The sequence below is a fragment of the Penicillium cataractarum genome, assembly GCF_028827025.1.
Source record: "Penicillium cataractarum strain IBT 29864 chromosome Unknown utg000001l, whole genome shotgun sequence".
In the NCBI taxonomy this organism is placed as follows: Eukaryota; Fungi; Ascomycota; class Eurotiomycetes; order Eurotiales; family Aspergillaceae; genus Penicillium; species Penicillium cataractarum.
Genome location: NW_026622737.1, coordinates 1,228,877 through 1,252,491, shown reverse-complemented (window position 1 = coordinate 1,252,491; position 23,615 = coordinate 1,228,877). Strand labels below are relative to the sequence as shown.

Below are 23,615 nucleotides of genomic sequence, written 5' to 3'. Positions count from 1 at the left end.
GTGGGGATCACGGGTTTGGGCCCTCGGTTCGGCCTAGACCCATCTTGGATCAACTACGTAGTGCCTCTGATCGATGAGGATCTATGTTAGGCAAGTCAAATGTGATCAACGGAATAAATACAATATGACACCATTCAACAAGACAATATCTATCCTCAAAGAGTCTCTCTCCTTCCAACTCGGATCAACAAAAAGAAAAGTCTCGCATCGCATGCCTCTGCCGAATCCGGCCACCTGAACGCCTCCTTGTCATAGCAGTGCCCATCGAACCCTCTAGACCCGTCCAGTGCAGAGACCATATACGATGTACCCGACAGTATGGATATTCCAAACTATCTGCTATGTATTATTATCTAGACCTCCGATACTCGCCTTTACCCTTTACCATCCTCGGCAACCGGAGAGGCAGGTGGTCTCCGCAAAATGCTCCATACCCACTGGGAGACCTCCACATGATCTCATCTTGAGGGAATCACCGAATATCCAACCAGGCTAAGTTCCCAGGACCTAATGCAGCTGTCTCCACTCCCCTCCCTGATAAGCATCATCCCTCAAGACACGTCAACAAATACATGACATCTTCAAGGAACAGGACCGGACAGGATCGTGATAAATCCCCTCTTTGCATTCCGGTCGGGTATTGGCCACAGTTTCCGGAGATGCAGACGCAGGTCTTCTTGTCGATGATGCCAAGTGGAGCGTTCATTGTTAAAAGCAGTTTGAACAATGAACGGCTGAGTAGCACTCGTAGCGGTACGCTCTACAGACTGTACCTATATAGGTAGACAGTCCTCTTCGTTAAGAGCGAAAGGGTGACAGGAACACCCCTTCATCGGACCGTGTGAAGAGACAATCGGGTACCAAGTGACGCCAGTATATCAAACGCTCTTCTAGAATTCGGGTTCTTGATTCATCTCATATCCTTCCGTCGGGCTCGCCATCGAATCGCTTCACTCGTTTCTGTTCCCAGTTGTCCAAGTCCTTCGCCATAAGTCTCTGTGAATGCGATCAGCATGCCGTCCAATCGTTGGGCAATCGAACGGACTCGGGTCATCGGAGCTCGTACATAGTATTCCTCGCGTTCGTCACCAATAATTCTGCGACGAGGGTTCCGCTTGATTCCCTCTTCTCCATCTGGACCTTTCAGCCCCAATTCAAAAGCTTCCTCTTTGCTGACTTGTTGAACTTTGCGATCGTATCGTTCGTACCGAAGGGCTGCAGCTGGAGTCAGAGCGAAAGATCCAGCTACAATCACGGCCATGAAAGGAAGGCCGAAGAGAAGAAAAGGGTGTCGAGTAAGCCGGGCCCGGTAGAATGCACCAAGACGCTCTCCGAAGGAGGAGGATGCAGTGGTCGCTCGACGAAACGTTTTTGATTGGAAAGTAGGCATTGCGAAACAGTAAACCCTGTACAAAAAGAGTAGCAAAGAACGAAAGGGGTGCAGTCAAGCAAAAAAGAAAAAGGTTCAAACTAGAAGTGGTGCCATTCCAAGCCGGGGAAAGATGAAGACTAATTTGGACGGAAAATTGATTGTCCGGGATACCGGGATTGAATTGTTTGGCCCGCGCATCGCAAATGAGCATGAGCTTCTTCAGAGCTGACCTTCTTTACGTTCATACTGGGTCGTATTGGCGCTGAGGCAGAAGTGATTCTAGGTCTGCCTGAAATAGACTCTGAAGGCAGCAGTCTGTCCACATTGGACCCATTTGGTCTTTTTGTCTAGCTCCCTAGGCATTCGCGACTTCGGTTTTTTCTCTTCCCCTCAGCAAACGCCAGCCAGAAAATCACCCTCGTCAAATCCAGACTAGAGCTTACCGGTGGCCACACCTGAACGATGACTTCAAACACGGGCTCTTTATTTGGAGGAGCCGGGTTCGGGTCTACAGCAAACAAACCCGGAAGCATGTTCGGCTCAACCACCAACGCGACCAGTGCCTTTGGAAACACCTCAACTGCGCCGGCGCCGAGTGCACCAACTTCTTCCTTGTTCGGTCAAAGCCAGGCCCAGCCCCAGCAACCAGCGCAACCCTCTCTACTCGGTCAGCCTCAGCCGCAGGCCAGCAGCGGACAAGCCCCAGTACAACCTTCGACTCAAGGAACCCAGCCTGCCTTCTTCAACAGTCTCCTGGAACGTGGGAAGAAGCGACCACTCTCTGCGACTGTGCAGAGCGGCAACTTTGAAGACGTTCCCAGTCTGCAATTGGGCCTCGATGACATCCGGAGAAAGGCGAGGGAACTAGGTACACCTGGAACGAAGGATACCCTTCAGAATGGCACAGCTACCAAGGCGTAAGTTGATTATTTATTTTTCAAGTTTTCTATATCTTGCTAGGCATTGTGGTCTGACTTGGATACATACCCAATAGTCATTATCTCCTCGCCTCCTCCGGCGTTTCCCCTGGGCGGGCGTTGCGCGACCTCAGGTCTCTCGACCCTCAAGCTTCTATGGCCCCGGTGCGAGAAATCGACAGCTTCGACCCTGATAACCAGCGGTTTTTAAGAAACATCCAGCAGCGTGGGCGGCAGGTGATGATCAACGAGAGTCTTTCTCGCGCGCAAAGAGACTTTGACACGTTCTTGGAAGAGAAGGTGGACATGGACTGGGAAGAACAGCGCCAGAAGATTTTCCAGCACTTTGGACTGTCACAGAAAGATGCATCTGGTGCTGGTGATCTGAAGTCGACCATGCGTGGTGCCTTTGGCCGATCCGCCAGACAATCCAAGCAAGCCGGCGGCCCTGCGGCTGCATCCCGCCGAAGTGTCTTTGGCCGTTCTGGTCTGGACAAGTCTGTCATCGGAACGCCTGGCACCGGCCTTGCTAGTCGCCAGCTTTTCGAAGACCCCGCGGAACGAAGCGAAGGACCTGCCACTTCCTCGCCTGATCTCCGCTTCTTGCGGGAGAAGATGGGTCACTACGCTGAGAAGGTTCAAGATTTGAATCTTGCTCGGCTCCAGGGCAAGACATATCCCATTCTGCACCACTTTTCGGAAGTCGAAATGCATGCCGGCGGCGATGTAAGACTAGCCCTACTACCTCATGGGTTTCCCCTTTCAATATCGCTAATTCTCATTTAGGTCCCTCAGCAGCTTTTGGCTGCGTACCGGGCTTTGACGACTATTGTCAAAGAGAACCCCAGCATCACTGACAAGACTGACCCCGGCGCGGTGAGAGAACGACAGTTTGCGGTTGACTACCTAGAGGAGTCAGTCAAGTCCCGCAACTCGGCCAACCTGAAGAACAAGATCCTTGAAGGCTCAAGAAATTTCCTCGAGAAGTCATTCTACAGCGAAGTGGAAAACGCCATCGCCAAAAATCCACGTGAAGCTCAATTGGGTGGTATTCCGAGCACTATCAACAAGATTCGAGCATACATTCGCCTCCGCGCCGCGAGGAAAGACTTGGCCCCCGATGGAACCGAACTCCAAATGGTTGGCGATGATTATTGCTGGATTCTAATCTTCTACCTGCTTCGTTGTGGCTTTGTTGAGGAGGCAGCTGCCTATGCAACCACTGATCATGGCTTCCGGTCTCTGGATCACAAGTTCGTGACATATCTGACGACTTACGTGCAAGATCGGCGACTTCAGCGAGATATGCAGCAAAGAATCAATGGCGAGTACCAGCAACGACTGCGGAATGCGCCAGAGGGCTCAATCGACCCCTATCGAATGGCTTGCTATAAGATTATTGGCCGCTGTGACCTGTCCCGCCGTCGTCTGGAGGGTATCAACCAGAGTGTCGAAGACTGGATGTGGCTGCAGTTCACTCTCGCTCGTGAAGATGACCGTGCCGAGGAGGTAGCAGGCGACGTCTTTGGTCTGGAGGATATCCAGACGGATATCGCTGAGATTGGACAGAGAGTCTTCACAAAGGGCCAGGGCCAGGATGCCCCCGGCGGCTATGGAACGTTCTTCCTCCTCCAGATCCTGGGAGGCATGTTCGAGCAGGCCGTGGCTTATCTCGGCACTTACGCTCCAGTGACTGCCGTTCACTTTGCCATCGCGTTGGCTTACTATGGCTTGCTGCGCGTGTCCGACTTTTACACTTCAGGGGAAGAGATCCGTAAGTCTTTCCCTTCATTGCCGATGAGAAGTTTACGACAACTGTTCTCTTTTGACTTCGCGCCATTCGTGTCTCGACTAACCAAGATTTCTCGGCTCTACAGTGTCCTTCACCGTGAAGCAATACCCCCAGATCAATTTCGGATACCTCATCACCCAGTACACTCGGGAATTCCGAACTGGATACGTTGAAGCTGCCATTGATTACTTCACCCTGATCTGCCTCAATGCAGACCTTGGGGGTGCTCTCGGCAAGTCTCAGTCGTCAGTGTGCCACGAAGCTCTTCGTGAGTTCATCCTTGAGACCAGAGACTTTGCCAAGTTGCTAGGTGATATTCGCGATGATGGCACCCGAATCAAGGGTATCATTGAGCAACGCCTGGGTTTGATCAATCTAGCCGACCAGGAGGATTTCCTGAAGAACATCACGATCCAAGCTGCCGGCGTAGCAGACGACAAGGGCCTGATCACCGATGCGGTCCTTTTGTATCACTTGGCAGAGAACTACGATCGTGTCATTGATATCATCAACCGTGCCCTGTCGGACGCGATCTCGATTGAGTTGGGAGGAACCATGCCCAAGTTGCAGCCCCTCCGCCCACGACTTCAGGAGGGCCAGCCCGGTCCCATCGACCCGGGCAGCAGCCTCAGCTTGACATCTGTTGACGACCCGGTCGAGCTTGGCAAGACCATGATCAGCCTTTACGATGGGAAGCCGATGTACTATGAACAGATCCGTCCTATTAACCGCGATTCCTGTGGCCTTCTTCTCCGCATGTTGACAGCCAAGCATGAAGTTGAGGCCGGCCGATGGGCACCCGCACTCGATGTAAGTCTATCCTTTCTCTCTGCCCAACACAGCGTGTGTACTTTCTTGATGCTAATCTCGTCATGTAGTGCATCAACGCATTGGGCATTCTACCTCTGCAGGCCCAGGGCGTCATGCAAAAGGTCCGCAGCGCTGCTCAGGCTTTCTCGTCCTTGCCGGAGATCATTTCGCGCAACATTGGACATGTCATCATGTGGAGCATTGCGTGTATCGGAAATGAGCGACGCCGTCAGACTAGCGGTCCGTACGAGACGGAGATGCACCAAGGATTTGCGGACCAGCTGTTGGTCATGGCCAAGGATCTGATGATCTTCTCTGGTATGGTCAAGTATAAGCTGCCCCCCAAGGTTTACGAGGCTCTTGCTCGTGCTGGAGCAGACATTGGCGCGTACTAGGGAATCAGCGAGCTTGCTTCATGTACTCTTCCATTTATTAAGTAATACAGGTGCCAGTTCGGTGACAAACAGTACTTTGTTTTCTTTAACACTTCTTTTTGTATCTCTGAAATCTGAGGTCGGTATCGATCTATGGACTCATCCTCTAGTAGATAAAAATAAAATTCCCAACGGCTAGGAGTAAATATGTATCTGTCCTGACGCGAAGATTAGAAATTAGCGTTAGGCGTACAATGAGAGCAGACATCTTAGCCATGTTATCCTAGTCGCTATATTTAAGGAATTCTCAAACCAATAATGATGTAGACATATACAAAAGTCAAAGTGCCGCGGTTCCCACGGATCATTTCCGCTAAGAGCGCCAAGCCTCTGGGGGGCAGTTCTGCAACATGACATCCGCTTCGCGCTACAAAAGTCCCCGTTGACCGCTGCTGGAGCCGCCTTTTCGATCGCGCCTAACCATGCCCCAGCCGCACTCGACCTCAACCGGCCACTGATTGACCTCTACAGACGTCGCTGTCGGGCCTCAGCCCACCATGAACGATGTTCCTCCCCGCGCATCGGACTCGAGCGCGTCGGCGGATACATTGAGAAGCGCCTCGGTCTCCCCGCACGAAGACGCACGCGCCGGTGATGTCGTGGAAAATGCCGACCAAGAGACTCAGCCACTACCAGATATCATGCGAGATGATGCAATGGACGAAGATGCTCCAACCGAGCCTGTCACAGCACCGATAAACCTGTCCAGCGCGTTAGCAAAACAAGCACAACAAGGAAATGCTTATGATTCCCTGTCGCAAAATGTCACGACTGAGCCTAGTGGATCTCAACCAAGAGCCCCGGGTATGCAAGCAGCTCAGAGCATGTTCGAAAACCCGCCAAACCTTGCACGAATTCGCCGGGTTTTGTTCGAGTGCAAGGATCCAATCGAGATTAGTTTGGAGGAGTTCGAGACATATTGGCCATTCATCGACAATGTATGGGTCAAGCAGAGAACAAATGCCAGTAAGGAGGGTCACTGTACCACGGACTACTATATGTGTCGGCTACGACGCCCAACCCATCGCACATCTGAGACTCGTCCGTTGCCGGAAGGGAAACGTCCCCGCAAGAAGCGCGTGCGCGAAGGGGGCCTTTGCAACTTCCAGATCAAGGTGGTCCGGTTTGACGGCGCATATACCACAGTGACTATTGCAAGAACCCCTGGAAGTGGCAGCATTCATTCTCATGACTTGGACTACATCGACCGAGTCAAGCGCAACTCGGGATTGATGGAATTCGCGCGCAGGGAGTCTGCAAAGGGATATCTGCCTTCTTCCATATACACCAAATTCCAGGAGGAACCAGACAAGTTGAATGAGGCTGGAGGGCGCTTTCTCACTGTGACGGACGTGCGCAACGTCTCTGCCAAGTGGCGCATCCAAAACCCTGAAGTCAAGCTTATTCCCCATGATGGGTATCAGCTGGTCAAGGGCCACGGCATTGTAAAATCCGTGGGCCCGGTCAGTGCCAGCGAAACTGTACAGACTCAGCCTATTCCATCAGCCTCGTCACCACATCTGCCCCCAGACACGTTATCCTTCCCCAACTTCTCCCTAGACTTCTTACAGCCCTATTTACCCAACCACTCCGAGAAACGCGAGCTACCTCACGTCACCCTGTCCTATGCATCATCCATGGACTCCAAAATCTCCCTTCTGCCAGGAATGCAGACGGTCCTATCAGGGCCCGAGGCCAAGCTCATGACTCATTACCTTCGGTCTCGCCACGATGCGATCCTCATTGGCGTTGGCACCGTCCTCGCCGATAACCCAGGGTTGAACTGCCGCCTCGAAGGAGCCGGTGGCTTTGGTGGACTGGGCCGGATGTGGCAGCCTCGCCCCGTAGTCATTGATCCCATGGGACGCTGGCCCATTCACCCAGATTGCCGTATGCTCCGAACGGCCGTGGAGGGCAAAGGTAAAGCGCCATGGGTTGTTGTCTCACCGGGAGCCCAGATCAACCCCCAAAGGCTGATGATGCTCAAGGGCTACGGTGGTGACTTTCTACGAATCGTAGAGTACAATCAGAACTGGCGATTACGATGGGAAGCTGTCCTCCGGGCTCTGGCGTCCGAGGGAATCAAGAGTGTCATGATCGAAGGCGGTGCGACGGTGTTGAGTGAGCTCCTGAACCCGGAGTATACCAACTTCATTGACTCGATTATCGTGACGGTGGCGCCCACCTATCTTGGTCGTGGGGGTGTGAGTGTCAGCCCAGATTCTAAGCTGGATCAAGAGGGCAAGCCCAATGCGGCGCTAAACCCTCGAGACGTCAAATGGACGCCGCTAGGTCAGAATGTTATTATGTGTGGCAACATTCGACAGCGTGAGCCTGAGCGACCAGAAGAGCCTGTATGAGAACGTGAGGCTCGTGCCTGAGATGGTATGATAATCTGATAGTGTGATAATTTCCTGTAATTACGATAGCCATGACACCGATGAGATAATGAAACATGACACAAACCAGAGTCAACCAGTAATCAGGCTGCGAACTGGGTTACTATGAGGAAGAATAGACTACAAGACCTCCAAAGTAGTCAACTCGAGGAAGTACAATCAACAATGCGATCAAAGAAAAGCGAAGTATGGCCTGATTGGTGCCTGAATTATCAGGTGTGCCGTGGTTGTGATTGTAAACATTGCATGTTTTTCAGGCATTGAATGGCAATTACGTAGAGGTTGGCTATCTCAAGGCCAAGGCAGCTTTGAGTTGAGCTGCTTCCGTTCAGGCAACTATTGTAGACTATAAAACAATAGTAGGCTGGAGTCGAAACAATTACCTTTGAGATCTTGTCTGGTAAACAATAGCGGGTTAGTGCCTAAACTTTTTTTTTTCTGCCTGCGGGCTACGGGAGGCCGGGGGGAATGCCGCATATTTATTGACTCCCACGTTCCCCGGCATCACTTTTCTCCCTCCTCTCTGTCGCGTCTTTTCTTTCTCTCTCACACTACTCATTTCTCAACTTCCACTCTCCCACTTTCACTTCAACATACGTACATTCCACAACCACAATGCCTCCCAAGAAGAAGAATGTGGAGACCGCCCCGGCCAAGCCTGTAATGGCTTCGGCCAAAACCTCAACCAAACCTACGGCCAAAGCCGCATCCAAGCCTGCTGCGACTGGCCCTGGTCGCTCCAAGAAGACCGACGCCGCCCCGGCCCCTAAGCCCACTACCACCAAGACCACCAAGGCCTCGGTGAAGAAGGTCACCAAGACGGTGACGAAGAAGGAGCCCGTCGCTGCCGCCGCCGGCGCGTCAAAGAAGAAGACGCAGCCCGCCGAGAAGGCCACCACGGCCAAGGGCAAGGCCACGACCAAGGCCTCGACCATGTCGACCTCCGGGTCGAAGAAGCGCAAGGCCGAGGAGGCCGAGGAGGAGAAGCCCCGCGCGCCCAAGAAGCCTCGCGTCATCCGCGAGCCCAAGTCCAAGGTCGTGAAGCCAAAGGCCGTTCCCCCCAAGGTCGTCATCAACGAGGTCCCCAAGACTCGTCTGAACGTGTTTGTCTGTGGTGAGGGAAGCTCCGGTGAGTTGGGACTGGGTGCAGCCAAGGCTGCCATCGACGTGAAGCGACCCCGACTCAACAAGTTCCTGGACGCCCAGGAAGTTGGTGTCGTGCAAGTCGCAGTCGGAGGCATGCACTGCCTGGCCCTAACCCACGATAACAAGATCTTCACCTGGGGTGTGAACGACCAAGGCGCGCTCGGACGCGACACGACCTGGGACGGTGGCTACAAGGAGATCAAGGAGGACGCCGGTAGTGGCTCGGATTCGGAAGACGAGGACGACGACAGCGGTCTGAACCCGCGGGAGTCCACTCCCACCGCCATCCCTTCCACCGAATTCCCCGAGGGAACTGTCTTCGTTGCCGTTGCTGCCGCCGATAGCGCGAGCTTTGCTCTGACCGACGATGGTCAGGTTTACGGCTGGGGAACCTTCCGAGTAAGTTGACCCATTCTTCTTCTAGCTTGGTCCCATCATACTAATCATCAATCTTTCTGAACTTATTAGAGCAACGACGGAGTCTTGGGCTTTGATCCCGAGCACCACATTCAGACCACCCCCTCCTCATCCCCGCCCTCAAGAAGATCAAGCAGCTCGCCTGTGGTGCTAACCATGTCCTCGCCCTCAACGACCGCGGAAGCGTCTTCTCCTGGGGTTCTGGCCAGCAGAACCAGCTCGGTCGCCGCATCGTCGAGCGCAACAAGCTCCACGGTCTGCAGCCTCGCGAGTTCGGCCTGCGCAAGAACATTGTCCACGTCGGCTCCGGTTCCTACCACTCCTTCGCCGTGCACGCCAACGGCACGGTCTACGCCTGGGGTCTGAACTCTTTCGGTGCCACCGGTATCCGTGACAACGCTGGTGACGATGAAGCCGCCATCTCTCACCCTCTCCCCGTCGAGTCGCTCTCCAAGCAGGACATCACCCAGCTCTGTGGTGGCGCTCACCACTCGATTGCCCGCACTGCCGATGGCAAGTGCCTGGTTTGGGGTCGTGTCGATGGTCACCAGAGCGGCATCAAGGTCGACTCCCTCCCCGACGATTCGGTCATCAAGGACTCGCGCGGCCGTCCCCGCATTCTGATTGAGCCCACTCAAGTTCCCGGTATCAACGCTGTCGCCGTTGCCGCCGCTTCGGACCACTCGCTTGCCATTGACGCTGATGGTCGTGCTTGGTCTTGGGGTTTCTCTGCCACCTACCAGACTGGACAGGGCACCCAGGATGACATTGAGGTGGCCACCAAGATCGACAACACTGCCACCCGTGACCGCAAGCTGAACTGGGCTGGCGCCGGTGGCCAGTTCTCCGTCTTCACTGATGCCGCGTGAAGCTGATCTTTCCCTCCTCTCCCTTTCCCATGTATCGCCCCGATCTCCTTGTTCGGCCTCCCTGTGATACAGTATGGGATATCATGTTTCATTAGTTTCCATCTCTTTGTTTCTCTGATGCCAATGACCTCGTTCTTTCTGATTAATATTTCCTGGGGGTTCCGCTTTGCTATTTTCTATCATTCTGATTCGTGTTTTCTCTGGACCTTCTCTGTTTTTCTGGATGTTTCTGGTTCTCATTATCTTTTCTTCGGCGCATCCATGTGAACTTGACTCCACTCCTGAGGAATTGGTCAGGCATGTTAGAGTAATATCCCAGGACCCGTTTTCTGCTACACTCAATGATTCAATGTTCTACACGATATCCGTGTGACTAAACCATATTTTTCTTTTTTTTTTTTTTTTGCATGGAAGAAGATGTTGGGTACATTATGGTATTCATTCTCATCATTAATACAAGTACAAGAACAGTGGCTCAATGGTTACCACTACATGCCCAAGTCATTCATAGCTTCGTATTCGGCGTCAAAGTCATCCATGCCTTCATCGGGAGCTTTCGAGGCTGGCTCTGGCATCCCGGACATGACCTCGTCTTGCTCTCGGAGAAGATCTTCAAGGTCGTCATCATCGGGCTCGGGGTGACTGACTGGAGGCCTAGTCTCTGCCTCGGGATCTGGCATGAACAAGTCTTGATCGGCCGTGTCTGATACCACCTGTCCAGACGGAGCGGAAGCTCGCGATGCTGATGTGTCTGCACCATTTTGATCGGTGGAAAGATCACGGGTGTCGGGCAGGTCGATCGTATCACCGAACAATTTCGGTTTCTCCTCATCGATCCACTCTTTTCTCATAGTCTGTATGCGCTTGGTGTGGCCCAGTTTCTCGATAATGGTCAGACCGTCTGCGAATTTGGCGCGTGGGTAGAGGTCATCGAGCCATAGTTGATAGAAGTTTAATAGTCGCTCGGCGTCTTGGAACTATAGCATGGAACAGTTGAGTCAGTTTCAATTGCATGGTTATTGCATACCTGGCGAGCCGACTTACCTCGTAGCCTTTGCCCTTGAATCTAAGCTTACGGTTGGCTGTGCGGCGTAACTTGGGGATTCCTGGCTGTGATAGTAGGCTGTAAAGAACTCGTTAGTCCCAAATCCTCGTTCATGCCGGGCGGATAAGTGCGTGGAGGGCGTACCGTGCTTCGTCGAGCTTTGGTGCAGGCTGTCTTTTCTTAGTGACTTTGACTTCCTCGTCAAGTCCGAGACCTAACGCAGTGGGATCGCCCGTGGCCGGTTTGGAGGCATCGGCGTTAGACGCAGTAGTTGGGTTGTCTTTGAAGATCTCATCGAGGCCGGCGTCGTAGTCGAACAGATCATCCACATTGCCGGGAGACGGAGCGCGGTCCAAAGTATTATCCATTGCATGAGTAGTAGGTCTTTCCACAATTCAGTACTCTCAATGCTTCAGTGCTTCAGCTCGTGGTTCACGATCACCAGAGAACGCGTCCAAGGACCACTGGACGCGCCGAGTAATCACCAATTGCGATTGGCTGCGGTGGTGCTGCCCGCCCGGCGTGCGCTAAACCCAAACCGGACTAGTAGACTCCTCCCTCCAACTTCCGAACTTCGAACTTCGACTCTGCACAACAATCCCCACCAACTGCATCATGGCTTCCGACCACAGCACGGCCATTGTGCCCCCTAAGCGGGCTGTTACTGATTACCCGGTATGAATTGATCCCTCAGGATTCGCCGAGCACCATCTAGCTAATCACCTTCTCTCCCCGCAGCTGATTGACTCCGACCCGTACGATATCCGATCCTCCCCCCGGGCTTTCCCTTGAATCGAGACTCACCAACTTTATCTAGGCATTTGCGCCGGGTTTTCGGATATGCCCGCTCCTCTGACTATGCCGTTGCCGGTGCGGCCGCTTCAGTCTCCCCCATTGCCTTCTGGGTTATGGAGCGAGTGAGCCCGTCGCATGTTGGCCGTGGTGGCTTTTCCCCAGTGATGCGCCTGGCCACTGCTGTCGGTCTCCTCGGTGGTCTTCACGTCCTGTACCAGCGCTCTTGCCGTACGTTGACTTTGCTATCTCTTTCGATTGTTGAATTGGGTGACTAACAATCGCTATAGAGCGTTTCTACGGATTCACTGAGAACACCAGGGAAGTCGAGATGGATATGCGGGAGATGGTTGACAAGGTGAAGAAGGGCGAGCCCCTGTACGGCACATCCCAGGTTTCTTCCTATCTCCAGGGTGTGGCTGCTCGTAACTCGCGGTACTCCCAGCTGTTCATCCACGTCCTGCCGTGGATCAACGTTGTCAACCACGACCAGGTTAGTTTCTATGCTTTCCTACCCCGTTAATTTTAATCATTATTGATGCTGACCGTTCCAATTAGCACGGCGTGGACACTGCCAAATACTATCAGCAAGCGGAGCGTGAATTGGAAGCAGAGCGTTTGAGCAAGGCCTGATTTTTTACGCCTACGAGATCTCTACGGTACCACCCGTGAAGGTGGACTTGGAGTTGCACAAGTTTTGTACACATATCCTTTTGTGTTTGTTTTCATTTCCCTTCCAGGCGCAATTTTCAATTAAAACAATTATCTGTTCTTGTCCGATATTTCTCGCGGTGGGAAGGGTTGTAAGCCTGGGCCATTTCCTAACTCCTCGTGGTGTGGACTCGAGATCATCCACATCAAAAGCACGCATAAGCTTTCTACGAGCTTGGCAACTCATCGCCTTCGTTGATGGCAGTCCCGATTTCGGGCACGCTGTCAAATGCAGTATTGAGCTCGCGGTTCCTCTTGGGTCGGGGTTTCGGTGCTGGCGAAGGATATTAGCACTACAAGAGATGTTTATGTTCAGACTCTGAGCTCGACTAACCCTTGTCATTCTCCTGGATGTAGAAGCGGCGCAGGAGCATAATGGCTTCCTTCTGGAACAGGCCTCCATACACTGGGTAAGGCGGGTCGATGGAGTGACTGTTGAAATGGTTAGCAAGCAGTTACAAGCTTCAGAGTAAGAGGCGCATTATCACTTACTCGGAATGAATGTTCAGAACACCACCAGTTCCTCCAAAGCGGTCATTGGCACAGCCAAAGTACACACTTCGGATTCGGTACTGCCGGAGGGCCGAGGCACACATGATGCAAGGCTCGACGGTCACGTAGAGGTCGGTGGAGTTGAGGGCAGACTTGGGGTAGCTCAGGAGCATTTCTGCAATTGCCAGGAACTCGGCATGGCGGGTTCCCTGTTGAGCGTTCAGCATTCGAACATTTCTTTGTTTTCTTCGTTTATATTGCATTGTAGGGAGGTCGAGGAGGGGGTCTGGGATTATAGAGGGAGGGGATCACTTACATTCATCGAGCGGTTGGTGTCATTCATGCCCCGTCCCACGATCTTGTCCTCGTAGACTAGGATACATCCCACTGGAGTCTCTCCGTGCTCCAAGGCTGTCTCAGCCTGATAGTGGCCGTCAGTGCTCCGAACCCGGTCAGGAAGAAGTATAGAATATAGCTTACCATCTTCAGGGCCTCCTTCATCCAGTAGGCATGCTTGGAGTTCTCGGAAACAGCAGGGGTGATCTCACGCTCCGCAATAGGCTCGTCCATGATGGCGGTGTATTCTTGTCTGGAGGCAGGATGAGTATGGGGAGAAAAGAGAGAGCAACAAGACGTCAAGAGCGACAACGTGCATCCCATTTTTATTATGTATCAAGGCGGACGCACGTGTCAGAAATCCGATGAGGGTGAGGGCGAGGAGTCGGGGTGAAGGGAAATACCCATAGATGAAGCACGCAGGTAAAGGCCCAAAGCGTAGGCAGAATGTGAACAAGTCTTTCACTTACTTGGATTTAAATCAATTGTGTCGTGCCTCTTCTATAGACTTTTTCTCAGAAAGATAGTAATGATTCATGTCACCATGAATGGTCATTTTTCCCGGTTGTGACCATCTATAAGCACTTTGTACATTTTTCTACTGACGATTTCAACCGAAGAGGCAAAAGTGGTGGGGTTTGTGGCCTGAGGTGTCCGCGACCTCTTATCGTTATCGGGCGCGTATTGGCGGCTCTTCTCCAACTCGCGTTCCATCTTGATTCGTCTGATCCTGGGGATAAACCAGCAACTTCCTATGGCTATGTACGCTGGTGATGGCAGCTGAAGGGGATTATGCTCAAGGCTCTGCCTTTCGAGATGAGAGACCCGCCGAGCCAGCCTCGTCCATCTTGGCCACGCATTTCGCTCCCCGGCTGGCAACCCAAGGGCATGAGCCGCAGCGACTGTCTCGAGAGGCATTTTCGCAGCTCCGGCAGGAGCTGCTCGGTGAAAAAATAATACCCAATTTCGCATGGATGAGGGTATCACTGATATCAATAAGCTAATATGCATCATTCTCAAGGCCGGGTTGGAAGTTAGCCCCACTAGCAGCAGCCCAGAGGAGGACTTGGAGGGCCAAGTCTTAGATTGTTTGGAGATTATCCAACTCAGCATCGACAAAGCTCCCCAAGCTCTATGGGATGTCTCGGACCCCCTCATTTTGGGTGAAGATGTCCAAGCACCCTTGTTCTCATGGTTGATCCTGCGGTTGATCAGACTGGCATGTATGTGGCACGTTGAGGCCGTCCAGGACAGGCTCCACTCCATTCTCACCAGCATGGCTTGTCTGCAATACAAACAAGTCCGGTCGTCCCCGTCATGTTATGGGATATCGGCATTCCTTCGAGCTTGTGCACTGGGTATGTGTCGATGTTCCCTCTTTCCGTATTATACCTCCCTCGAGTAACTAACATGTTACAGACACCTTGAGCTCACTGGAAGGGTTCTTGGATATAGACCTGCGAAGTTTTCGCCCTGTCAAGCTATCAATGCCATCGAAGAGTGGATCACTAATGGGAGATCTGGACAACCTGGGCCTTCCTCGTGGCCTGTTGAAGCGTAGTCTGACCCTAGGGACATTTCCCCAGGCTGCTGCACTTGCCACTGCTTTGTTGGACGCTCTTAGTCCCGAGGCATCAGCTCAAGGTGTTTCTAAGCGGCGAAACTGCACACTACGACAGAATCTTCCATGGGCAATGAATGGATACCATCGCCTTCGAAGGGTGCTTGTCAGATGGCTACAAACTCCGGGTTTAAAGGTCACGCCAGCGGACGAGCAGATCATCTCACAGTTCCTGGTATACACCCGCCGTCTCTGCGTGTCCGAGTCATCTATGGCTACCCTCTTGTCCGACATGAGCCTGGCTTCCACGTGGACTCAATGTCTAGCTGAGTTCCTTCCTCTCAGCGTTGGTCTCCCAATGCCTGCAATACAACTCGACTTGAGCCATTTCGTGGACGAAGTGACTGTAGCTATCAAACAATCTAAGCTCAATGTGCCACAACTGAGAGACATCCTCCTGCCCGTTCTGACGAACATTCGGGCCCAGGACTCTAATCCTCAAATAGTCGAACAGTGTCTCGGGGTAATTACTGGCTTATGTTCAGCTCCATGGTCACATTGGCTAATCAATTTCTTAGACTTCCATTTCTAGCCTGTACACTCAATTGCTCGATAATACCACGCTTACAATGCTCTCAGTTGGTGCGTCGTCGACCTCTCCTGATGCTGATTCATCTGGCGTAAACCAAAAGCCACGGACCACAGACCAAGAGACGGAACAAGGTGAGGACGGAATGCGGGCACCGAAGCGACTGTGTCTGTCTGCAGAGTCGTCCGATGCGGACCTAGTCCAAATGCTGTTGGAGGAACTTTCAACGTTATTGGGCTGTGCATGTGCGACAAGTCTGTCAGATCTGTGTGCTGCTGTGCAGTAAGTCCCGTATGCCCCATACTTGACTTGAACCCCCCAATACTCAGCATGTTTCAACATAGGAATCTATACGAAGGAGCTTCCGAGCCCCAAAGGACTCAATTCCTACAAGTCCTCGGCAAACTTTCATGTGCAGTGGTGGGAACTTTGGAGCGGAAGTCATCAGACCTTATCACGAGCGACACACTTTCCTGTCAAAGATGTGATAGTGACCAGCATGAAATGGACAACATCCCGGAGAAAGAGATCGCTGGTTACGAAGACCTATGGAAAATCTTAAATTTCGTCTTGCCTCGACTCTCACGTACACCCGGTCCGCGAATCGCTGCCATGGTCGCCTTGAGGCGCATCCTGATGCATTCTCCAAATCTAACTCATATGCATCTTTCCTCGTCTGCGTCAGGGGAGTTCTGCCTACACTCTCTTCGGAGCTCCATTCGCGAGCTTCGAGTGGCAACCGGGTATGTTCCTCAAATGGCACTCTAGCAATGGCATACACTAACATGCCTCCTCAGACACTCGGTTATGGCATTTGTGCGACCAACTCTCCAACCGGATGTTCGTCGAGCCAACTTTGTGATCGTTCTAGAATGGCTGAGAAATCTATCCGAAAAGAACGACATGCCTTTACAAGAGGCGTGCGTCTTGACGTTATGCCGTCTTGCAAGGTTTGTCTATAAGCTCCAACTTCTATCGTCTATACATTGAGCTCATCATGTCACCTTTTCACTTATAGGGTCTCGGAAGATGACGAGAAAAATATCATTCTCTTACGTCTAGTGGAGTACCTCGGCCATCCCAACCCCTACGTCTGCTCCGTGGCCTACAATGAAGTAAGTAATATAGTGGATTCGATTGACAAGTTCTGGCCTGTTGGACCTATTTTATCTACTTATGCATCTCTCCTAAGAATAATACCAAGACTGACCCGCTTGCTATATTAGCTATCCAAACTTGCACAGCAATTTTCCTTGACACCCGCCGGCTTGTTCCGGCCGTACTGGCGAACACTCTCGGTGGCAGTTGTCAAAAATCTTCAGACTCGCCCATACATGGCTGAACAACTCTGTGAACTACTGGGCATGAAAGTTGACGGCTTTCTTCGACTAACCGAGGTCCACGTGCTTCCCTATCTGGTTTTGACAAGAAAGCGAGACATCATTTGCAGAATTGGAGCAAGCCGCAATGAAGGCGAATCGCCCTTCGATGTTTGTTCGGAAAAGAACAACCTTGCTGCGATTCTAGCCTATCTTCTGGCTCAGCAATCCGACAACCCAGAAGCCATGATTATGTCGCTTCTTGCGGAAATAGATCCTGCATTCAAGGGTCGATCCTTGGCTGAATTGGTGCGAATTGAACCCATTCTCATCGCATGTGACTTGCTGAAGAGCCTTGGAGATGCCGGAGAACAAAACAAAGAAAGGGTAAGTGTAACAATTTGAATTTTCTAGGTCCCATGGTTCTTGCTGTAAAGAGAATGATATAACGGCAGACATTTAACTAATAGAACATGACAGTTCCTTCAAGCCCTTCGTCGCCTTGCCACTTTCGTCCCTCGAAAATTCCTGCACGCGAATTCTTCCAAAAAGGCTGACCTTTTAAGTCACTTCATCGAGGAGCATGTTCTGGGGATCATCACTCAATTTGCAAATGCAATCAACGATTTTCAAGTGAGGCAAACCCTGGCTGAGAAACGGCGGAACCTCAAGGCCATCGAGGAGATGATCAATATTGCCCAAGGACATGTTAGCAACGCACTGCCTCAGGTCTGCGCCTGCCTTCGATCCGCGCTTGAGATTGACGAATTGTGCGACCATGCATTTTCAGCTTGGAGAACATTGATTCGTTCTCTGGGTGAGGAGGATATAGAGCCCCTGATCGACCAGACCTGGGCAATTGTGATTAGATATTGGGAAAGGCTCACCGATGACAGCAGAAAGCAAGCCCATCAGCTCATTGACCATATCTTGACGAACCAACCCAATCTTGTGCGGGATACTTTTAACACCATGCCCTCGCTTGCCTCTATCCCCGAATTGGCCGCTTTCGAGACCAAGATCAATGAGCTGCGAGCGGAAATGGATGTGAGAAGCAAATTCCTAGCCCTCATTCGCCGCTGTCAGAGTGAAAATTCAACTGTTGTTGAGCAAGCTCTGAGGGAATTGATGCCTTTTCTCTCCGACAATGAGGAATTTCTACATGTATCTGTTCTCAGCGAGCAGCCCGATCCCGTTGTTGCACATTTAACGCGAGCATTGCTCGATTGCTGTGTGAAGTTCAACACCAGCTCCGACTCCATTACTTTGCTATCGTCGCAATGCCTGGGCCTGGTCGGATGCCTGGATCCAAATCGGGTGGAGACAATCAAGGAGAAAAAGGACATTCTTGTGCTGTCCAACTTTGACAGAATGGAAGAAACCGTGGAATTCATTCTCTTTTTCCTTCAGCATGTTTTGGTTGAAGCTTTCTTATCCGCGTCCAATACGCGAGCGCAGGGATTCCTGGCCTATGCTATGCAAGGTCTCCTCAAGATCTGCAATCTGAATGCGGCTGTCACCCAAAGATCTCGCGATCTTCAAGGAGATGAAAAGTATCAGCGGTGGATGGAGCTTCCAGAAAGTGTTCGGAATACGCTTACTCCGTTCCTTACATCCACCTACACAGTCACTGTTGTTGCAACAAATTCAAAGGCCGCATACCCCTTGCTGTCACCTAAAATAACACACAGTGAATGGCTTCGGGCTCTGGTGCAGGATCTGCTTCAAACGGGAAATGGAGACAACGCCAAGCTCATATTTGCAGTATGTAGCCGTGTTGTCAAGGGTCAAGACATCTCTATCTCCTCTTTCCTCTTTCCATTCGCCGCCCTAAATCGCATCGTTGGGGGTACCGAGCAGGAGCAGCAAGATCTTCAGCTCGAGCTTTTGAATGTCCTTTCCCATCCCCTCCCGGAGGCCAACAACAACTTCCGTGAAACGATTATCAGCAGCAGCCAGGTAAGTCTTCTTGTGCTGGTGTTGCGGTATCTTGTACTGATATGCGTAACGTACAGAGTGTCTTTGAAGTTCTTGATTACTTGTCAAGATGGCTTCAAGGCAAGAAAAAACAGCTGAATGCCCTTAATGTTCAGTCGTATCAATCAAGTCGATCTCATAGAGATGTCAGTCGGGACGCACTGCTCGAAAAATATGCTTCACAGATCAAATCTGTCGAAGTTCTACTTGCTTCAATCCCACCAGAGATCATCTCGAAGAGAGCCGTTGAATGCAAATCGTTCTCTAGAGCTCTTTTCCACTGGGAACAGTACATCCGCAAGTGCAAATCACAAACGGAACCGCCAGAAATGACTAGCTCTGAACAGCTGTATGAGAGGCTACAAGATATCTACAGCCAGATTGACGAGCCGGATGGAATAGAAGGCATATCGAGCCATTTATCAGCTCTCAGTATTGATCAACAGGTCTTGGAACATCGGAAAGCAGGTAGATGGGCCACCGCACAGAGCTGGTACGAACTGGAACTGGAGAAGGAACCCGAAAATGTTGATGCTCAGTGGAACCTCGTCACCTGTCTCAAGGAATCTGGCCAGCAAGGTAATGTCCAAAATTTACGCCCCCTTTACTTTGGTCGGTATTTGTTAGTATCTTGCTGATTTTCTCAGATGCAATTCTCACCCGGTTTGAGGTTCTCAAGCAGTACGAATCCGCTGTTTCTCGACTTCTACCATTCGCAGTCGAAGCCTCATGGATCACCGGCAGGTGGGACAAACTACAAGGCTATCTGAAATTATGTGCCAGCAAGGAAACCGGGGAATTCAACGTTGGAATTGGGGCAGCTCTCGATGCTCTTCGCCAGAAGGGGACCTCCGCTTTCATGGAAATCGTCAACGACCTTAGACTCAGTGTGGCAAAGTCATTGACCGCTAATTCCGTGGGGTCGTTACAATCCTGCCATGATGACATGCTTCGATTACATGCCTTGGCTGATATGGAAGCAATAGTCCAGGCAGGGCCTGAGGATTCAAATCCTTCCAAGGACTTCTTGCTTCGTACACTGAATCGGCGGTTGAATGTGCTTGGGGGTTGTCTTGCTGATAAGCAGTATCTATTAGGCTTAAGGCGAGCGGCAATGGAGCTAGCGTACGTTTGCGTCAACGCTGTGGAGTTTGTGTTTATTGACTAGTTTTTCTAGGGGCGGCTTTGGCAACTCTGACATATCGGCTGCTTGGCTCACCAGTGCCCATCTCTCGAGGAAAGGTAATTTCACTGGGCAAGCATACCACTCAATGCTGCATGCCGCGCGCTTAAAGGACCGATCAGCCACGATTGAGCACGCCAGGCTGCTTTGGAAAGATGGACACCACCGAAAAGCAATTCAGACATTGGAAGGTGCTATAGCGTCGAATGACACCAACACGACAACCTCATCTGTTGATTCCCAGACTGCCTCTTTCCTTTCGGGTCGCGGGAAGCATCAGAATGAGACTGCTGCTGTGGTATGTTTCCGTTGTGCCGGTGATTTAGTGTTGGCCGACCGCTAACTGGAAATGCTTAGGCACATCTTATGCTAGCGAAGTGGACAGACAGGGCCGGACAAACACATTCGCATGCCATCATTGAGCGGTATCGGACAGCCATCAGGTTATACCCCAAGTATGTTATGGAATCGGCCTCCGTTGTTGGAACGATTTAACAATGAAAACTAGATGGGAAAAGGCGCATTACTACTTGGGGAAGCATTACAACAAAATCCTCGAGCTGGAAAAGCTTAAGCCCATGGGGAAAGAGGCGCAGATTTAGTATGTGCTTACCTTAATTGATACACGGTTCATGACTGACGCAAATTTGTTTAGCCTGAGTGGAGAAGCCACAAAATTGGTGATTGACAATTACCTTCGCTCGCTGACCTATGGATGCAAATACGTGTTCCAGACACTGCCGAAGATCTTAACACTATGGCTAGAACATGCCTTAGTCACCGATCAGCCAATAGACCCGAAAAGAGGCGATAATGAGTAAGTAGCCACCGATTTCAATAGTGATGTTGCTCCTGTTAACCTCCGGGGCCAAATCGATCAGGTCTTTCCGGCAACATGCACATACCCAGCGGCTCAGGAGTCTGGATGAGATCCATAGCCAGCTGAAAAAGTACATCTTGAATCGTCTTCAGGCCTTCTTGGTGAGTTACTTACGTTCTTCGTGATCGTCACTGCCCTTGGGATCCGTACTGACAATTGCAGCTGTTCACGATTCTGCACCAGATGGTGGCTCGTATCTGTCATCGCAATAACACTGTCTACGACCTTCTATCGCGAATGGTGACAAAGGCTGTTCAAAGCTATCCACAGCAAGGCTTGTGGACTGTGCTAGCAGTAGTCAAATCCTCGAACAAGGACCGGGCTCTCAAAGGGCAAGCCTGCCTCGCCAAGATTCAAGACTATAACAGCAAAGTGAAGAAGGATACTTCTGAAATCCGCCGCATGATACAGCAAGGCCAAAGGTTCTCTGACGAGTTGCTCCAACTCTGTCTCGCTCGCGTGGAAGACAGAGCCACCAAGGTCACTCTTGCTCGAAACCTCGGATTCAACCACAAAGTCGCTCCTTGTCGACTGGTGGTGCCTTTCCAGGCGATGTTGATTCCTAGTCTCCCTGTGATTCAAGATTCTGAGCACTTGAAAGGATTCCGGCCCTTCCCTCGAGATCCAACGACGATAGAGGGTATGTCAAAGCGCACAGTCTGATTGTTCTTCTCAAATATGTACTGACCAGCCTCAGCCGTTCTCGACGAAGCCCAAATTCTGAACTCCCTTCAAAAACCACGCAAAATCAGCATACGAGGCTCCGACGGAAAAATCTACAATGCGCTTTGCAAACCCAAAGATGATTTGCGCAAGGACCAACGCCTCATGGAATTCAACAACATGATCAATCGCTTCTTGAAACGAGATGTCGAGTCAAGCAAACGACGAATGTGTACGTAACGCTTGGTCGGACATTGGCCTTGTTTCAAACTAACTCATAGCCAGACATCAAAACGTACGCCGTGACACCGTTGAATGAGGAATGCGGTATCATCGAATGGGTCGACAATCTTCGGACTTTGAGAGACATTATCGTCAAGCTTTTGCGCGAACGAAGAATCCAACCGAATGCAAGTCTACCATGCCCCTGCTGGGCCTGTATGTCTCACTGGGTTAGCTAACTTTTGCGTTGCAACAAACAGTACACCGAGATCAGACATTACCTCGATGAAATCTGCGCAGACCGAACGTTTTCGAAGCTCTCTCTCTTCAACACGAAGATCCTAGCTAAGTATGGTCACCTTTTATGCATGGCTCAAACGCAATCCGTACTGACCTAAACAGGCTTCCTTGCGTGCTTCACGAATGGTTCATCGAAATGTTCCCCGAAACCGAGTCGTGGTTCACGGCAAGACTGAGGTATGCGCGATCCGCGGCTGTAATGTCAATGGTTGGATACGTTCTAGGGTATGTCACGCTCGGCCTAGGAGGCAACTGAAATTTACCCCAATGCTTCGGACTCGAAGCATATCGGTTTTATCATACTCATCAGTTCTCTAACAGACTCGGCGATCGACATGGTGAGAATTTGCTGTTCGAAGAAGGAACAGGCGGCATTCTTCATGTGGACTTCAACTGTCTCTTCGACAAGGTAAGAGGACCCGAGTTCTACCATCCTGCTCTCATCTAACTCATTTTAACAGGGCCAAACGTTCGAAAAACCCGAGGTGGTTCCATTCCGCCTTACTCATAACATGATAGATGCCTTCGGTGCTTACGGATACAACGGTGAGTAGTTCACAAGTGCAGTTCAATTGTCTGTCTGCTAACATCTACCATTAGGCCCGTTCCGTAGAACCTGCGAGATCACCCTCGGTCTCCTACGACAAAATGAGGACGCACTAATGACTATTCTTGAGACTTTTCTGCACGACCCAACAACGGATTTCATTGGGAAAAGAGTGAGTGCTGTCTACTTAACGCAGTGAGAGAGTTTGTTGGTTAACCTTTTCCCTATCGCCATAGCGACGCACTCATGCCAACGTTCCCGATACACCGGCCGGCGTCTTGGAGGATGTTCGCAACAAACTTCGGGGCTTCATGTCTAAACAGCCCATCCCTCTGTCTGTCGACGGGCAAGTTGATGAGCTAATCATGCAGGCAACTGACAAGAAGAACCTTGCATCGATGTATGTCGGATGGTGTGCATTTTTCTGAGCTCCCTTGGCCTGGCCCGATCACTCCGCTGTCTGAGATGATATTTTTTTGAGAAATCCCCCTTGATCGGCCAGTTTCCTATGACAGTAATATTTCCAAATTCAATACAGCCACAGTACGATGCTCGATATATTCACCGGTAATCGGTACTTGTTTATTTTCTTCGTAGATATCGGCACATTTTGAATTGGATGCGACGATGCAATTTACTTGTTCAGGATACTCGGTGAATATTTTCAAAGGGGCGTCTCTTGAATTTGGTTTTGGTCATTTAACGATTGTCATCAAATAGGTGGTGCGAGGATTCTGATAAGTGAAGTAGCGCTCGAGGGTTACTCAAGGAGTTCGTTCGCCCACATGTGTAACCCAGCAAGTGGACTAGTGTCGGTTCCGGCTCCGACTCCTCACTGGACT

General features: G+C 51.2%; 8 protein-coding genes across 8 annotated transcripts; 5 read left to right on the top strand and 3 right to left on the bottom strand.

The window, feature by feature from the left end:
- Positions 1-910: 910 nt before the first annotated feature.
- On the bottom strand, positions 911-1,390 carry N7496_000397 (cytochrome c oxidase assembly protein COX16; the record flags this gene model as incomplete). Its single annotated transcript, XM_056693328.1, has 1 exon — positions 911-1,390. One exon carries the CDS (start codon positions 1,388-1,390, stop codon positions 911-913), a length of 480 nt encoding a protein of 159 aa, XP_056560057.1.
- Positions 1,391-1,834: 444 nt separating this feature from the next.
- Positions 1,835-5,286, top strand: nic96 (linker nucleoporin NIC96; the record flags this gene model as incomplete). The annotated part of the gene is made up of 5 exons (XM_056693327.1): positions 1,835-2,289; positions 2,367-3,015; positions 3,076-4,063; positions 4,167-4,891; positions 4,960-5,286. 5 exons carry the CDS (start codon positions 1,835-1,837, stop codon positions 5,284-5,286), a joined length of 3,144 nt encoding a protein of 1,047 aa, XP_056560056.1.
- Positions 5,287-5,822: 536 nt separating this feature from the next.
- N7496_000395 (RibD family protein) lies at positions 5,823-7,685 on the top strand (the record flags this gene model as incomplete). Its single annotated transcript, XM_056693326.1, has 1 exon — positions 5,823-7,685. The coding sequence occupies one exon, from the start codon at positions 5,823-5,825 to the stop codon at positions 7,683-7,685; it is 1,863 nt and encodes a 620-aa protein (XP_056560055.1).
- Positions 7,686-8,339: 654 nt separating this feature from the next.
- Positions 8,340-10,156, top strand: N7496_000394 (RCC1 domain-containing protein; the record flags this gene model as incomplete). Its single annotated transcript, XM_056693325.1, has 3 exons — positions 8,340-9,269; positions 9,339-9,350; positions 9,413-10,156. The coding sequence occupies 3 exons, from the start codon at positions 8,340-8,342 to the stop codon at positions 10,154-10,156; spliced, it is 1,686 nt and encodes a 561-aa protein (XP_056560054.1).
- A 488-nt stretch (positions 10,157-10,644) lies between these two features.
- On the bottom strand, positions 10,645-11,569 carry N7496_000393 (Chromosome segregation in meiosis protein 3; the record flags this gene model as incomplete). Its single annotated transcript, XM_056693324.1, has 3 exons — positions 10,645-11,133; positions 11,201-11,279; positions 11,346-11,569. The coding sequence occupies 3 exons, from the start codon at positions 11,567-11,569 to the stop codon at positions 10,645-10,647; spliced, it is 792 nt and encodes a 263-aa protein (XP_056560053.1).
- Positions 11,570-11,816: 247 nt separating this feature from the next.
- N7496_000392 (putative NADH-ubiquinone oxidoreductase 21 kDa subunit) lies at positions 11,817-12,626 on the top strand (the record flags this gene model as incomplete). The annotated part of the gene is made up of 5 exons (XM_056693323.1): positions 11,817-11,876; positions 11,940-11,956; positions 12,019-12,224; positions 12,284-12,486; positions 12,552-12,626. 5 exons carry the CDS (start codon positions 11,817-11,819, stop codon positions 12,624-12,626), a joined length of 561 nt encoding a protein of 186 aa, XP_056560052.1.
- A 245-nt stretch (positions 12,627-12,871) lies between these two features.
- On the bottom strand, positions 12,872-13,766 carry N7496_000391 (nucleoside deaminase; the record flags this gene model as incomplete). Its single annotated transcript, XM_056693322.1, has 5 exons — positions 12,872-12,978; positions 13,039-13,136; positions 13,197-13,405; positions 13,513-13,617; positions 13,677-13,766. 5 exons carry the CDS (start codon positions 13,764-13,766, stop codon positions 12,872-12,874), a joined length of 609 nt encoding a protein of 202 aa, XP_056560051.1.
- Positions 13,767-14,305: 539 nt separating this feature from the next.
- On the top strand, positions 14,306-23,201 carry atrA (protein kinase MEC1; the record flags this gene model as incomplete). The annotated part of the gene is made up of 25 exons (XM_056693321.1): positions 14,306-14,512; positions 14,554-14,890; positions 14,952-15,616; positions 15,672-15,964; positions 16,027-16,425; positions 16,480-16,632; positions 16,701-16,797; positions 16,909-17,388; positions 17,482-18,960; positions 19,017-19,557; positions 19,626-20,103; positions 20,156-20,459; positions 20,519-20,616; positions 20,670-20,762; positions 20,817-20,978; positions 21,043-21,142; positions 21,204-21,681; positions 21,739-21,936; positions 21,990-22,078; positions 22,187-22,275; positions 22,329-22,451; positions 22,548-22,635; positions 22,688-22,772; positions 22,827-22,945; positions 23,010-23,201. The coding sequence occupies 25 exons, from the start codon at positions 14,306-14,308 to the stop codon at positions 23,199-23,201; spliced, it is 7,347 nt and encodes a 2,448-aa protein (XP_056560050.1).
- Positions 23,202-23,615: the final 414 nt, after the last annotated feature.